The 17,313-nt window shown below is 38.7% G+C and overlaps 1 protein-coding gene across 1 annotated transcript in view; it reads left to right on the plus strand.

The window, feature by feature from the left end:
* Positions 1-11,925, plus strand: part of CPB1 (carboxypeptidase B1) — a 33,639-nt gene extending 21,714 nt beyond the window's left edge. The window contains exons 10-11 of the mRNA XM_057739483.1: positions 9,780-9,864; positions 11,575-11,925. Coding sequence (XP_057595466.1) covers positions 9,780-9,864; positions 11,575-11,762 — 273 coding nt within the window. The 3' untranslated portion in view covers positions 11,763-11,925. The remainder of the gene's footprint in view (positions 1-9,779; positions 9,865-11,574) is intronic.
* The last annotated feature ends 5,388 nt before the right edge of the window (positions 11,926-17,313 follow it).

Below are 17,313 nucleotides of genomic sequence, written 5' to 3' on the forward strand. Positions count from 1 at the left end.
ATATATCCAGTTTGCTTAATAACTAGTTTTAAACATAAACCCTAAAATACTAACGCTAACAGAAAAGCTTAAAGTGTTCTTTGGAACTGAGCTGCTTCACAAAGTTTCTTATTTGGGGAGTAAGTTTAAGCCCTTTTAGCGAAGAAAACTTTGCTGCCCCACTGGTTCCATACAACAGTAATGTAGTATCTGGACTGCTTTAAAAGTCTACAAACTGTCCTTTAAAAAAAAAAAAAGGATCAATTAAGTTCTACCTTTAGAATCGCATGAATAATTCTTGCTACTTCCTATGGCTTCTCCAGGAAAAGACCCAAGACCCAGAGTAAGTGAGTTTAGTGGGCCAATTCAATATGTGCCCCAAATGCTGTGAAACTATTTCAGAGAATATGATCCACTGATACTTTTCTCTAAGAATCACTTCTTCACTTAAAATCAAGGCAAGAAAGGTAATAGTAAAAAAATATATATATATTAGAAATTCTATCCTCCAAATTGTTTTTAAATTCTAATTAACAAAGAAGTGAAACAGAACTATATCGAAGTAAAATATTCATAATCAATTCTCAAAAAAACATAAACCACAAAATAATCTTATCTCATTTATATTTATACTCACAAATACAATAAATTCAAGGAAAAGGACATGCTACTTCTTATGTTTTCTAGAGCATGATAAGCTAGGTGAATAAAATACAAACTTGTTTGCACTTATAGCACACTCATTGATTTAAAAGTTACTTTAATTTCTAATAATTTTTTCTGTGATTAAAATTTTGCCTAGTATCTTAAAAGAAAGACTTAAATGCCATCAGTAAAATCTAAGATGCATACTATTTGATTATTTGGTTCATTTGAGATCTGAATTTAGTTTGGCATCCCATAACAATTTAAATCATTTGAATAGTTAACTAGAAATCCTTTCAGTCTTTTTCTTAGTTTGTATAAATCCAATTCACTTACTTTCTAAGAATATTTTGCTAGAACAACTCATAACCATAACGTTATTACAAACACACGTACAGCCAAAAGAGAATTTGAGTCTCTCAAGAAGAAAGATATTGGCTTTTTCATGGTTTCCATTTTCATGGTCTTGATCTAGAAAGATGAATAGTCCACCCACCTCTAGTGCCTCCATATTAATTCTCAGAAAAATGTGACCCCACTGTAGAAAACAAAAGACAGCAAAAGATTAATAAGATGAATTATTGGCACCACACCACACTCCAGATAATTCAGAATTTTCTTAAAGTAATGCAAAGAAGACTTTGTCGTATACAGATTTTAGCATATATATATATATATATGATTCTTATTTTTCTTTATATGCATAAAACGTATAAGATCATATTTGTAACTAAAAAAAGTTTCAATTAAAAAATTGGAAGGAAATTTTTCTGTACAGAAACATTAGCACTCTCAGTCCAAATCTAGAACATACCATAAGTAACAATCCTTTGACATCTGAGTCGTGATGAAAATGTATGTGGCTTCATTTCTGACACCTTACATGTAGATTACCTGACAATTACTCATATCATGAGACAGCCTTCAGAGAGGGAAAGGCAGAGGTGGGAATGCAAAAGACCAATGAAGTAAAAGTACAGAAATAATAGCATGGATTACAAAGGCTACCAAAAAATATACTTTCAGCAGATGAGTAAAAAGTTTGAGAAAATACAAGAGTATCTACATGTATAATGCTTTCCTGATTGAAAACTGTTTTTACACACACTACATTATATACAGAAAGAATACAAAATGTGCTGTGAGTTTCCAATGACTTCATAAACTGTCCAGTCCCTCAGTGTTGACTTCTTCAATATAAAGCTATCAATATCTTCAAAGGAAGTTTTAAGATTCAGAAAAAGAATATACTTACATTTCCAAAATTCTAAAGCATAATGGAATACTGAGTTATATGACCTCTTTATTATCAGAGGAAATAAAAACTAGGAGACATAATTGAAAAGGCTCCAAAATCTATCCATATCTTTGTATTTACTGAGCATGGAAAAGCACCCAATCTTAGGTCTACCTTCCCCCCAAAGAGGCCTACGTGGCACCGTTAATAATAATTATTACTACAATACTACTTCTAAATTCAAAAGCAGGAACCCAGAAAAATAACCTATCAATGAAGTATCTTCACCCTACCCCAGACTGACCAAATGGAAAGCTGATGTATACTACACAAAGCTGCCAATCCAGGGCATGCATCTATCACTACATTTCTACATTAGAAGCACAGAATTTCACAGGTGGAAATCTTGGAATTTCTCTGGTTGTGCTTTCTCATTTTCCAGCTTAGACAATGAAGACTTGGCTAAGCCAACGCCAGTAGTAGAGGCAGCCTTGAACGTGGAGCTATTGGACGCTCGAGAATTTCCTAGGCTGCCCCAATTTCCAAAGACACACACATATTTGTGTGGTCATGTTCTATGTTGGTGCTCCATGTAGCTGGTTTGCAAAAGACTGCTCATTAAATGAAGTCTTTCATCCCACAAATATATCATTATTACCTGTGATTCTGGACAGTGCTAAGGATTTACACTGGTCAGCTAAGATCCCTGACTTCTCAGGGCCCAGTCTTTCTGATTCTGGCCCATAATTTCATGAGTATATATACATTAACCAGGAGAAATATGACAATAATTTATAAAAATTTAATGATAAATAATTTTTATTATTTAATAAAATAATTTCTGAAAAATTATTAAACTTGAGCAAATGATAGAAATCCATTCCTAAAATCTAACATCTTCTAGTCCTCTGACACCTCACTACCTCTTAATTAAAGTTTTAGTTAATGAGCCACCAAGATAGAAAACCACTGCTCCCCCCAAGCACGTGAGCATAAGCCAAGACTATGATTAGACACAAACATAAACATCAGAGGGAAGAAATGTTGTGATTAGGAGGTGGGCAACTGCGGGGTCATGCGCACACTCAGCCACAGCTGTCCCCATGTCCCTGCCTAATAACAAGAGGAACAGGGTCACAGTCCCTCTGTCAGGCAGGCTGCCAGCAGCTAAGGCAGACAGGACTTGAGGCACAGAACATTTGCTTCAGGAATCTTCTCAGAATTTCTAATCTCACTTATAAGATGAAAACATTTTAAATGACAACTGCAAAATTTCTTTGATTAGAGAAACCGGTTTCTGATGTACCATTATACATTTCAAGTGGCTTCTTGGCCTGTTAAAATCCTCTTGCAGGACCTGGTCAATACATGACTCATCAGGCAATCACCAGAAATTCCACCAAGCACCTATTAAGTGCTCGGCATAAACCATGGTTCCTGCCATGAGGAAGGGAGTAGAGGGGGGTCAGCCTGTTATGAGTGTTCTCTCAAGGAAGAGTGGGAGTGAGGGAACCAGACTATTGAGGGACTTGAATGTCAGAACAAATCCTGTGTCATAGCAGGCTCTGGAGCCACTGACCTGGTAAACAGAACTGCCAGGTCAAATACAGGACTCCCAGTTAGATCTGATTTCAGATAAACAACAAATAATTTTTAGTGTTTAAGTATGTTCCAAATATCAGATGAGATAGACTTATATTGCAAAAGCATTCATTGTTTATCTGAAATTTAAATTTAACTGGGCATCCTACATTTTGGGCTACATCTGGCAACCCTGCAGGTGAAGTGCTATTTTAGCAGGAGTGACCTAGCAGAGGTACTTAGGAGGCACTTGTACTATCATCAGCAGAGGAAAAGAAGGCATTCAGAGCACCTTTAAAACCAGTTGACTTCTTTTTCCATTTTTTTCTATAAAAGACTTTCTTCTTTAACATAATTATGTCTTTTATCTGACTTTCCTTTATGCTAATGTTGCATCCTGCCCTTTCCCCAGAGGACATCTGGCAATGTTGGGGGGCACTTTTGATTCTCATAACTGTGGGAGTGCTTCTGGCATGTAGTGGGCAGAGGCCAGGGGAGCCTGAGAAACACCCTACAATGCACAGCACAGCCCCCCCAACAAAGGAATATCCAGCCCACGTGTCAACAGCGCCGAGGTTGAGAAACCCAGCTTTAAGCACAGATAAGAAAAGTTTCATTCCTGGCCAAAGGTCCCTGGCTTGCACAGAATCCTACACCTCCTCACAAACAGTTTACAATTTTCTGCACATCTAAAATGCAGCAGAGTACATTCCCATTACACAGCATTTATTTTTGAACATTTATTTCGAAGAGGCTCCACTGCCACAAAAAAAATTAAAAAAACAAAAAAACTTTCTGGACTTTGCAACTTCAGCTGACTCACGGTTCACATCTTACTTGAATTTTAAAGAGCTTACAAATATGTATTCAGATCAGCCAAAGAAAGAACTTGGTTTACATCAGTGAAAGCACTGCCACGCTCCCCACGGGCTGTGCCGAGATAGGCAGGCTCCGCTCTCCTACAGCAGGCCTTTCCCACTCCTTGCCTTTTTTTTCATCTCAGGGCTTTGCAACCAGAGCCTGCACTGTCTCCTCCTTTTTCTCAGATACATATTTGTTTTTTCAAGTCCCAAAGGCTTTCTCCTCAGTCCCTGCCTCAGTAGGCCTTGGAGGCTTCTCCTTTTGCACCAAAATTATAGAAGTTCAGTTCCTCATAGGTCCCTTGGTATAAGTTGCCCATGATCACAGGACAGAAGGAAAGAAGCTGCAGCTAAAGATCATTTTGATGCTTCCATCATCACATGTATTCACCCAGAGGGATGGTTAAACTCAGAACTTCAAGTTAGAAACAAAGTTCTGAAGAAAATTTCCCTTGAATTGGTGTAAACCCTACTGTTGGTTTGGGGCTTTCGTTTTCTTGTACCGTAATAATGGACCAGTGGAAGATCAGAAGAGGCAGCCCCTGCTGTCATGACACTGGCTGTGTACGTAGAGGTTGCAATGAGGACCATGAGCACAGTCATGAGACAGGGGCTTCCTGATCACATGTTACCTGGGAATGCAGGTCAGTGGAAAAGAACACCCTGACCTTATTCATCTCACCAGCCCCCTGGGGCTCAGAGCCTAGGGAAACGTTACACTCGTTGGTCCTTTGTCTCTTGGGCTTTGAGTCAGACGTGACATTTTAGACTCTCTCTGTCTTTTGCTCTATGACCAAGGCTTCTTTTCAAGAAAACAGGTGACAAAAGAGAACATGCATAAGATGTGGTAGGAAACTCATATCTAAGGATTAATAAAGGCTGGCCATGTTTGGCCTTGACTGAAAGCAAAGTTTTCTCTGAGGCTGATTTATATTTAGCTTCCTTCTATTCTTTACAATTGGTAAAACCAGCTCTAGCAACACCTTTTGAAGTATTCCAAGGCCACAAGGAGAAGTGAAAAGAGCATAGGATGTAAAGCAAGAAGAACCTAGCTCAAGTAAGCCACTTCTGGGGCTGCGTGCCCTTGGGCAAGTTCTTTTATCCTCTCTGAGTTTCAGTTCTTTTATCTGTAAAATGGGGATAAAAATATCTAGCTCGTATCAAGAGCTCTTTGTAAAGTCTAAGGTTTTATGTAAATGTGAGTTCTTATTTTGAACCCACTGAGCAAGGATATAAGATCTCCCTCAAATGACAGGTTATATAGAAAGTGTCACTAATTAGAGTTTCAAGACACGGACCATACTCTCTGATGTACTAATGTTTCTGCCCGTCTTTCGTCAGCTGTCTTAGTCCCTTTTTACAGAAATGTACAAGGAAAAGGAGTTACCTCTCTAACATTTTAGCAAATTCAGGAATCACCTCTCTCTCTACCATTCCTGGCAGGGGTCAGTAGTCCAGCTTGGTTGGAACATTCCCATCAAGCGTGTTGCCCCACATGGCATTCCATTCTGCCAGAAAGTTCTGTGTTGATGAAATGTGGACAGATAATTCTGGGAAGATAAATGAGCAGCATTTGTAAAAGTATTTGAACTCTTCAAAAGAAAAGACCCACACTGATTCCTGGGATTTTTGTTATGCTAATTGGAATTTAAAATATGATATTTTGGTTGATTAATGTCTGTTCTGACTTTTTTGTCTCTTGGCCTTGGAGGGGCTGACAGAAAGGGTCCATAGACTTCACTTTTTTTTATTAAAGGAAATAATTGAAGTGCACAGCAGAGGTCAATGTCTAAAAGTGGTAACCCACCAACCATCAGTACATGGTACCACCATTCTCTCCACAAGCATTCTCAATCTCCGCTCAGGGGCGTCACAGTCCAGCCTTTGTAGAGCTCAGCACTCTGCACCCCCATCCAAGTCAGGCCCACCTGAAGCCCTAGGAAGAGACTCAATTCATCAACAACATACTAGGTGTTATGCAATCTGCTGAAGACACAAAACGAATAGCCGAGAATCCTTCCCACCCCACCAAAAAGCTCACCTGGGGGACAAATAGATGCAAAAACAAATGATTACAGCACAGAGTGATAGGCACTCTGATTGAGATGTGAGCCCTCACAAAGAAGGGGGGTTCATTGCTCCCTAAGAGTGTTGGGGGCGGCTTTGCAAAGAAGGTGACATTTAGACTGAATTTGGAAGAATAGCAATTCTCCTTGTGAACAAAGAGGGAAAGAGGATTCCTACAACGGGAGAAGGGCACCCAAAGTCATGGAAGTAAAGAGAGGCAGGGAAGTGTACAGAAAGTAGTTCAGGGACACCTGGCTTGGAAGGAACATGGGGATGCATGGCAAGCGATGCAGCCTGAGAGAGAAGGGAGGGACGAACTCACAAAGACTCTTTATGTCAAGAGAGGAGGCCAGACTTCAGTAGAAGGTGAGAGAGCCATTGCAGGATGTGGTGATGAGGTGATGGTCAAAGGATGAGTGATGAGGTAGACATCAAGATGAGAGAGCAACTAAGGACAAGGAGAATAAGGGCTGAGACACAGACTAAATGTTCCTTCAATGGAACAAATTAACAGCCTTAACATTAATCTTGGATATTGCTTCAGCATCACAGGCAGAGCAACTGTTTCCAAAAGATGCCTCTGAAGGCTTAGAAAGCACTTGGTTATTGCTCCGAAGAAAGGCAAACTAAACATTTTTGTGTGGCCCTAATGGTAGTTATGACTATATGAATAAGTTGACAAATCAAAACAGCTAACAGATCACAGGTACGCCCCTTCGATTTTGCCAGATAACTCAAATATTACATTACACCAATAAAAATACAGAGAGACTTAAAGGTCATCTGACACACTGGAGGTCAAGAGATAATGACAATGATCTTGCCTTAAATTGTCTACAGTTATCATAACTTTTCACATTTGCAACTAATCCTGAAGAATTTGCCTATTTTCCAGCTTTACTGGGATATAATTGAATATAACACTATGTGAATTTAAGGTATACAACGTGATGATTTGATACACGTATATACTGCAAAAATGTTTCCCACATTAGTTTACACACCGTCTACCTCACGTAATTGTCATTTTGTTGCTACGGTGAGAACATCAAAGCTCTACTCTCCTATCCATCTTCAAGTATACAATGCACTACTGTTAACTACATTCACAATGCTGTACATTACACGCCTGAACTTGTTAGAATCTTATTTCTACTAACTAAAAGTAAGGATTCAAGGCTTAAGGGGGGAAAAAGCAGAACAGAAGGCTGAGGAAGGTAGCTAGGGAAGGAATAACAGCTCTTTAGGATCAGAGGTTCTGCCTTACAGAAAAATAAGTAACTAGAAATTTCCTTGGATGAATCAGAAGTTAAAGAAACTGTAGAATATTAGGAAACATGCTGTTTACCTACCAAGAGAACTAGCAGCTCACCATGTTTCACACCTCTAAAAGATGATTTTAAATCTCTTCTGAGCATTGTGCAATGTTTACAGATTATTCTGATTTCAATTGGCAACAGGCCCTATACTAAAGGATGGAGAGAAGACCTAACTCTAGTATGTTGGTTAGAATAAGATTAAACAACAGAAACAATACCTTTACATCACAACAGTAAAGATTCCATACAGTATAAGAAAGCACATATTAGCTTACCAGTTTGGAAAAAAGGGAAGTGAAACCCTAAAATGTTCAAGTTACTGTCCCAAAACTCTAAGAATAATAACTTAGTTCCAAGAAGCTGATTGTGTCATTTCAGTGGACCAGACCAGAAAATCATGATTTAAGTTTTATAATTCCTTTTAAATGTTCACATTTACTACTTGTTCGATGAAGCATTAACGCTTTAGGAGCTGAAACTCTTGAAGTCTTACAGCCATGCCTTCACCAATTTGACTTTAAGACTTTACTAAACTGGTTTTAATATTAGAACAAGGATTAAGGGAAGTTCCTGTTTTGTAAAAACATAATTATCCTGATGTCATCACCAACCTCACAGTTTTCCAGACATACGTACAAGACAACTATGATGCCAAAGTATGAAATATAGCTAGTTTCATAGCCAGAATGAGTTACAGCTAATTCTCCTATAGTAAACAATGAGAGCCACAAATTTGTATTCTTCAGACAGAAAAGTAAAGCTTGCTCTCAAAGTGGTTCAGTTAAATAGACAGTATGTCACTGGACACCGGACAGGGAGGAGTTAAGTGCACAGCCCTCCTCCCTGAGAAGCTGGATGTAAGGGTAGGAGGGCAGCAGACCTAATGAGAAGGTGATGCTGTTTCTGAGAAAAAAAAAAAGAAAAAAAACACATAAGCTAACGCTTGCTACTTTTTTTTTTAATTCTGGAATTCAAATGTTCTGCATTTTGAAATAAAATAAATGTTCTCTGATTTTTCAGTTTAAAAAATCTTCCATGCTGGAACTACCACTGCTCCTTGGAACTGTCCATTCTTAAGCATTTTTATATTATCACTGAATGTTGCATTGACTATCCAACCATTTGTATGAGTGGTTTGTAACACTCCTGCCCCAACTCACATAATCCTATCATGACTTAATCTTGGCTTTATAACCTACCGTATTTCCAGGTAGGTTGTTTTGTTTGGAGTTACTTTGTATGTTTTTGATTTCTGTTTGTTTGCCTGTAATAGGTAGACAATCTCTTTGCACAACTGTAAAAACCTCCTTGCCTCCTACTTTTCTCTAACAACCTCCAGAGACAAGATAGATTTGCCAAATTAATCCTTAGCTATAACCTAATTCTTCATACATGGTGACATTTTACTATATCAATAAATGTGATATCTGGGACAGTTACAAATCACTATAGCCTCATTTCTCCAGCCTGAACTAAGGTTTAAAAAAAAAAAAAATGTTTAACAAGCCTAAATAAGAATTTCAGAAAAAAAAAAAAGAGCAACTAAATTCTATGTAAGTAAAAAAGAAAACAAAGTAAAAGAATAAACTCTGAATAAAACCAAATTTACAGCTAGCACCCAGATTTTACTGCAACAATGATTTAAAATAAATGTAAAGACCTAATTCTCAAATGATAGGGTGAGCAGAGCGCTAACCATCCTCAGAGTTTCGACAGTTACTGAGTAACCACTAAGTAACAAACCCTGGGCTAGGCCCTGAGGACACTGAGATAAAGGACAGAAAAAGTCACTGAGAACTCAGAGGGCAGCTAATGGTACTGACACAATATGATACACTCTGTGTGTGACAAAGGGAAGCTCAGAGTGAGTGCCTGGAGAGCGTGTTAGGGAAGACATCCTTCCACAAGAATCACTTGGATCATATGACAAAGTTCACCGGAAAATGGGGATGGGCACTGAATAAGCTTAAGACACTAACCAGAACTGTGATTTACATGTCTTCAATGTCTTAACAATAATGTACAGGTGTTTGTTTGCTTGTCAGTGTGTGCTTTTATTTCTTCGCTCACTTACTGCTGGCTCCTTTGCAGAATGCCCTGGCTAAAGCTGCCGTGAGTGAACTTGCCTCAGTGCATGGCACCAAGTACACATATGGCCCGGGAGCTTCAACAATCTGTAAGTCTTGGCTTCAGAACTGTGCAAAGAATCCACATGTTTAAAAGGCGACAAATGGTTCCCAGCGTCTTTTCTTTCTATCATTTAAAGCATGTGACTTTTGCCTGACAGTGAATTTTTTTATAAAATAAGTAAGCAGTTTTCTGTTCAGAAAAAGGGGGAGAAATATCCTTTTCAACCCATGGAAAGATCTGTTCTCTGTAAACATCTATTGAGCATCTACCACATGCCAGGCCCTCAATAGGTGCTAGGGGATACAGGAAGGAAGGATGGAGAGAAGGCAAGAGGGAAGGAGAAAGGAAGGAGGGGGACCAGAGCACTCGTAAAGAACCCACAGCAGGGAAGAGCGAAGAGTAAACATTAACTGTCATGAAGGTGCTAAGTGCTGTGACAGAGGGATGTACAAGAAAAGAGCACACCCAAAGACTAACCACCCCACCCCACAGTATCAGGAATGATATCCCAGGATGATGACACAGAAGCTTTACCTGAAGACAACTGCTGGAGGGAAGCAACAGAGGGAAGGTTTTCCTGGCTAAACAGACAGCCGTTTCAAAAGGCTAATTCAGGCTCAAGCTGCTTGCAAGGGGTGCAAGCAAGTGGCAAAAGAAAAGGAGTCAGGTAGGGGCTAGACCCCAGAGCCTTGGGTGCTGCAGTTTGGATTTCATTGGGAAGGCACATTCTGCAGGCCCCATTTTCAATTTCTACATATATTTGCCTTTGCATGATTTCCTTCTGCCCCAAGTCTTAAAGAACCAGAAATACAAGGGGAAAAAAGGCCAGTCCCATCATCAAGGGGACTTCAACGCAGTTGCAGAGGCTCCAGTCTTGAGGGGTTTTTTAAAAGCTTCATGTACAATCGTTTTCCATATTCCTGTCCCTTATTAAACTTCTCTGTATCAGATGGGGTACACTATTTTCTTAAGGAGTTTCTGTCAGAAATTACCCACCTATTCACACATTGTGAACTTCTTATAGGTTTTATTCAGGCTAGTTCAATGACGTTTCTTTTTCCATTACACTGTAAGCCCTTGGAGGGCAGGGGCCATGTCTTTCCTTAGTCCCAGCATCTCTAGAGTTGAGCACATGGCCTGCTGTTCACTGAGAGCTGTACAACTGTTGATTGAATAAACAAATGAGTGAACGAACGAGTGACTGAACAAATGAATGACATCCTGTTACTGCATGAATAACCGAATGAAAGCCTAATCTATGCCAGGGCATATGCTAGACCCTGAAGAAACAAAAAGGAAGGCACATCCCTGCCCTCAAGCTGTTCCAGTTTCATCATTCAGCACAGTTTCAGCAGGGTTTGGAGTCCTCTCCTCTCACCAGCCATCATGCAGTGTTCCTTATTCTTCCAGGAGATACACATTCTTTTACTAGAAACTGTATGCATTTTGTAAACAAATTACACAGTACATAGCATAGTCTACCACAGCATACAAGCACACTGAGAAGTTTATATATTACAAATTACATACTTCCTGGGGTACTAAACACATCATTCCCACTAAGTAGACTTAGAGGTAAGATTGGACTAAGTTTTTAAAACAGCCCCCAGAGCCTTTGTGATCCAGGTTAGTAGAAAATTTGCCTACCTATACTGTTTTGCACAGTGAAACATTTGTAATAATAAAAGAAAGTTCGTGGGGTTTTTAAATCTCCTTCCTAGAATTAAAGTTTTTTTCCTTTGGTTTACTATTTCAGATCCTGCTGCTGGTGGCTCTGATGACTGGGCTTATGATCAAGGAATCAAATATTCCTTCACCTTTGAACTCAGGGATAAAGGTAGATACGGCTTTGCCCTCCCTGAATCCCAGATCCAGGCAACCTGTGAGGAGACCATGCTGGCAATCAAATATGTTACCAGCTATGTCCTGGAACATCTGTACTAGTCCAGAGTGCTAAGAGCCTTATTTCTAAATGTTCTCTCTTTGTGTCTTTTCTATCCTGAATTCCTACTTTTGTTTGCCTGGATGTTTTCCAGATCTTCGTCTTTCTTTTAAGCTTCCAGGTCTATTAAACTACTTGGATCTTTACTATTGATCATAATAAAAGCATATCATTATAATAAAATTGAATCTGTCAGAAAAACCTGACAGATTGTCTACATCCTTGGGGGAAAAAAGATGTGAGCAAATGACTATGCAAGCCATGCACAACTGATGATGTAGGTCATCCATACTGGAGTTAAAGTCCTTGGGGTGTTGCCAACCCTGGCAGAGTGCAGAGGTGCACAGGCTATAGTAGGGGGCTGATGAGGAAGAAGACACATGGGGGAAAGCTAGGATTGTAAAATATGGTATAGGTAAAATTATCCAATCATTGTTTAGCTTTCATCTCAGCTCATTCAACTCATTTCCTGAGCTGTTTACCACATGCCAAACACTTTGCTAAGCAATTGAGGACAGAGGAATGATAAAGAAAGAAAACATTTCTGCCCTCAATGGTTGCACAGCCCATTTGAGAAGAGAGACATGAAACAAATAATTACTTAACTAATTATGTAATAATCAGTGATTTAATTTATATTACCTATCTGATGTGAAGGAAAAATCTCTCTCAGGAAGTGCTGAAACCTGAAGAATGATCCACAATTAGCTGGATGAAGGACGCACCCTTTATAACTATGCCCTGGAACTACACAGACGCTGTAAGAAGAAAGCCAGAGAGGGTGGAACTCAGAGAACTGAGGGAAGAGGGGCATGTGTAAGGGCCGAGGAGGGAGTTGGGGATCATATCAGGCAGGGTTAGAGGCCACGTTAAGGATTTGGAATGCTGGTCTGAGAACAATAGGATGCCTTAGAAGATGGATCCAAAAATACATTGCTGCAATTTGTGTCAAAGAGTGTTCTGCCTATGGTTTCCTCTAGGAGTTTTATAGTATCTGGTCTTACATTTAGGTCTTTAATTCATTTTGAGTTTATTTTTGTATATGGTATTAGAGAATATTCTAATTTCATTCTTTTACAAGTAGCTATCCAGTTTTCCCAGCATGACTTATTGAAGAGACTTTCTTCCATTGTACGTTCTTGCCTCCTTTGTCATAGATTAATAAGTAAAAGAATCAAAAGCAAAAATAAATGGGACCTAATTAAACTTAAAGGCTTTTGCACAGCAAAGGAAACTATCGGCAAAACAAAAAGACAACCTGCTGAATGGGAGAAGATATTGCAAATGATTTGACTGATGAGGGGTTAATATTCAACATATATAAACAGCTCATACAACTCGACATCAAAAAGATGAACAACCGGATTAAAAATGGGCTGAAGAACTGAATAGACATTTTCCCAAAGGGGAAGTGCAGATGGCCAACAGGCACATGAAAAGATGCTCAACATCACTAATCAACAGGGAAATGCAAATCAAAACAAGAATGAGATGTCACCTCATACCTGTCAGAATGGCTATCATCAAAAAGAACACAAATAACAAACGCTGCCGAGAATGTGGAGAACAGGGAACCCTCCTACACTATTGGTGGGAATGTAAATTGGTGCAGCCACTGTGAAAACAGCATGAAGGTTTCTCAGAAAACTAAAAACAGAACTACCATATGACCCAGCGATTCTACTCCTGGGTATATATATCCAAAAAATAAAAACACTAATGTGAAATGATACATGCACCCCAATGTTCACAGCAGCATCATCTACAATTGCCAATACATGGAAGTAACCTAAATTTCCATCAACAGAAAAATGGATAAAGAAGATGTGGTACATACATACAATGGAATACTACTCGTTCATTAAAAAGAATGAAATTTTGCCATTTGCAACAACATGGAGGGCATTATGTTGAGTGGAATAAGTCAGACAGAGAAACACAAATACTGTACGACATCACATATACAGAATCTAAAAACACAACAAACTAGTGAATAAAACAAAAAAGAAGCAGACTCAAAGATATAGAGAACAAACTAGTGGTTACCAGTGGGGAGAGGGAAGGGGGGAGGGGCGACACAGGGGTAGGGGGGAAAACGGGGTTATTGTGGGATTACATGAAACCATGTGTGTGAAATTTCTGAGAACTGTAAAGCACTATGGAATTTAAAGAATCTTTCGTTCAACAAAAAGAAAAATAAGAAGCCACTAAAGATGTTAAATTGTAAATGACATGATCAGTGGGTTTCTTTTAAACACCAGCCAGGCTGCAGTGTGGAGAGCAGATTGGAAGTGAAACAAAAAGGTGCCAGGGACCCTGGCTGGACCAGTTGGACCTAAAATTAAAGAGGCGAAAATAACTCTATGACTTGTATGTCAAACATGACTGGAAGTTTTCCAGAATTAAAACTGAACGTGCTAATAATGTTGGAGAGTATTGTGCAAAGTTCAAATTTTAAAATATAATAATATATATTTAGATTATAATTTGGGGGCATTGCTTACTTTAAAATCATAATATAAAACATTACCACATTGTTTTCCATGAATATTCAAGGAAAACAAGGTTCCATAACTAGCATAGCACATTGAAATATCTATAACACTGTTCTATTCAAAAACAGAATCAATTAAAGTCACAATGACTTGTTTGGAACTTGTCAGCCAAAGAATGATTAATTGCACTAATTGTCCACTAGATGGTAGCAGTGCAGCTGCTACAATGTGTCAGGCAATCATCTTCAAAATAATTTAGTAATACATCATTTAAATAGGCACAGAAAAAGAGAGACCCTTAAGGGCCAAAAAAGAAATTCCCATAAGTTCTTAAGCAGTATTGATGTTAACTTTAAAAACAGATGTAATTTTGCAAAATTACTGTGTCTTTCTCCCATTCTATTTAAGTTACATCCATGTGAATTACAAGGCTAACTTCAACCATAGTTACCTGAGTGAAGTTATCTTGCTGGAGCTGTATCATTCAACTCATAGACAGTTCCACAGGACCCTCCCTTACCCTACCTCTAGCAGGTGCCATCAACCTCTAACTAAGGGATGCTGTGGCCCAAAGTTCAGTGCTTTAAAACAGACATTAGGAATATACATGGGCTTTTCTAACATTCCAGGGAATTTTTAAGAAGAATAAGGAATAGGAAAGCAAAATAAAATCCACGTATCTGAGATATCCTGCACTGGAGACATCTTTGCTGTATCTCTTGCCAACTGAACGTTAACAGCTAGCAGGCTAGCAGTGCAACTTGCCTGAGCTCAACAGAAAAAAAGAAAAGAAGTTTCTGCTTTAGGCCTTCCAGTGCAATAGGACTGCATGCCCTCCTGCCTGGCTGACCAGACACTACTGCCTTGCCAGACCAGACGCGACCCAGCCTTGTCCACACAGGAGCCCCTGGCCGTAAGGGCACCTCTCTTCTTCCTTCCTTTGACTAATTCCCACCCTGAGAACCTAGGATAGGCTCTAAGCTCTTCCTTCAGTCCCTAACTCTCCACCTCCCCAAAGCAGCAATTAACAAACAGCCCAGGAATGGCCCCCTGGATCTTTCCTACCTCAAGCAGTGTTGCTACAAAAATAGCAAGACTGGTTTTTCCGTCTGGAATATGGGAGTTCTACATATCTAGAATCACATCCCATGTATTCATCTGCTTTGCCAGATAACTTACACGAATTGAGAATTTCAATCGAAATTCTATATGAAAGAGAGAATTTCAGGCATAGAAGGAAGACAGGAGGAACCATGACAGTTAATGAGGTTATTTGGGGGCCATACGGGGTCTTGATGGGCCTCTTAGGTCATCTCATTTGAGCAGGTAGTCACTGCCCCTCTAGCCAGGTCTGACACTGCCTGAATCACACATCCACATCTCTGTCAACAAATGCCACCTTTCCTGCAACTAATAAAGACAAGTTTCTCTCCAGCATCCTGCAGGGCAGTTTCACTTCAATGTTAAAAATCCAACATCCATAAACTAAAGGCAACAATTTTTTCTTTCAACATATCCTTTATGAGCTATCTAAAGGTATCCCAGAAGTTTACTATATTTGATTTGAAGATAGAGAATTATTTGAAAGATTTTAGTAAATCACAAGAGAACTTTCACTTCCATTTTCTAGGACATTTCTTTTATATTGATAATGTTTGAAAAATATGCAGAAAAGCATAGTTTAACAAATAAAGTGATATTTTTAACTATGTTTAGACATATAAAAATCCTAGAAGTACAAACATCCAGAAAGATGGAAAACTATTGTTGTATGAAGCATTCAGCTTTAAATATTTTAAAGAGATTAAATTAATCTATGAAACATCACACCACCTTACATAGCCAATCCTAAAATGATATGGTGTCTAACAGCTATTCATCCTACTCCATGCATATGCTAAGACCTTTCATAAATCTTGATGCAGTAATATAAGGTTGTACTGAACTAAGCTGCCAAGAAACCATACTTGTTCTGAGAAAGAGCTCCAAAATGTTCTTGAAATCCACCTATTGTACTGTTTTTCAGAGGCTAAATAGAAAAATTTGAAAATTAGAAAAACAGAAAAATTGAGGAAAATAGAAAAAAAAAAGAAAAAATTAGAAAAATAGAAAAATTTGTTGCCTTTAGTTATGGATATTGGATTTTCAACATTGAAGTGGGGGAGGAGTGGGAAGTCTAAAGCATCATTTGTGTATGTCCTATTCCAGAAACAAGGAATTAATATGCAACAGATATTAAGAAGTCAAAGATTATTTATCATCAAAGTCTTATCTTGAGAAATATCAGGATCCTTCAAATGTTTACTTAGATCCCCAAATAAAAGTATCCTTCCTAGTTGACCTGAAAAACAGACATAGAAGCCTTCTCTACACATTTTTAAAACTAGTCACACAGAAAAAGGCTTTAACACAGAAAATATATCAGAATGCTAGAGTTAAGAACGACTTCTATTTTCTTCCTCAGCTATTCTGTATTTTCCTAAATTATTTTCAATGGGCACTTATTACTTTTAGAATGCAGATAAAATTCCAAAAAACAAAGCTATAACATAAAAAAATTTCTTTTTTCTTTAAACAGTCCACATTAAAACAAACACAGAGAGATATTTTGGCCCTACAGGACACAGCCACCACTTCCACCTAACACACGACACATGCTGATACTCATCCATTCTGGCAGCCTGACAGTGCCCAGTAAGTCTGTTTATAGAACTTGACAATTGTATTAACTGCTTAGAGGACACGGGCATGTTTTTTGTACCTACCATCCACCAAGTCCCTTACATATGCATCTCATTTAGCCCTCACAGCCACTTGTTAGAGTCCTATTTCATCCCCATTTTACAGATGAGGCAACAAAGGCCTGGAATGACTAGGCAGCCTGCTCAAGGTAAAGTCGCTAGTGTTTGAGAGGTACTCTGAGGTTACATTTGCCTAACTCCAAAGTCAAGCTCTTCCTTTTCCTCTGTACTCCTGCCAAACACACCCTTAGAATCAATGGAGCAAGAATTTGCTTTGGGATTTTCTAGTGCTGATCAGCTTGTCTAATGTCAAGAAC

This window comes from Hippopotamus amphibius, chromosome 6 (assembly GCF_030028045.1).
Source record: "Hippopotamus amphibius kiboko isolate mHipAmp2 chromosome 6, mHipAmp2.hap2, whole genome shotgun sequence".
Classification (NCBI taxonomy): Eukaryota; Metazoa; Chordata; class Mammalia; order Artiodactyla; family Hippopotamidae; genus Hippopotamus; species Hippopotamus amphibius.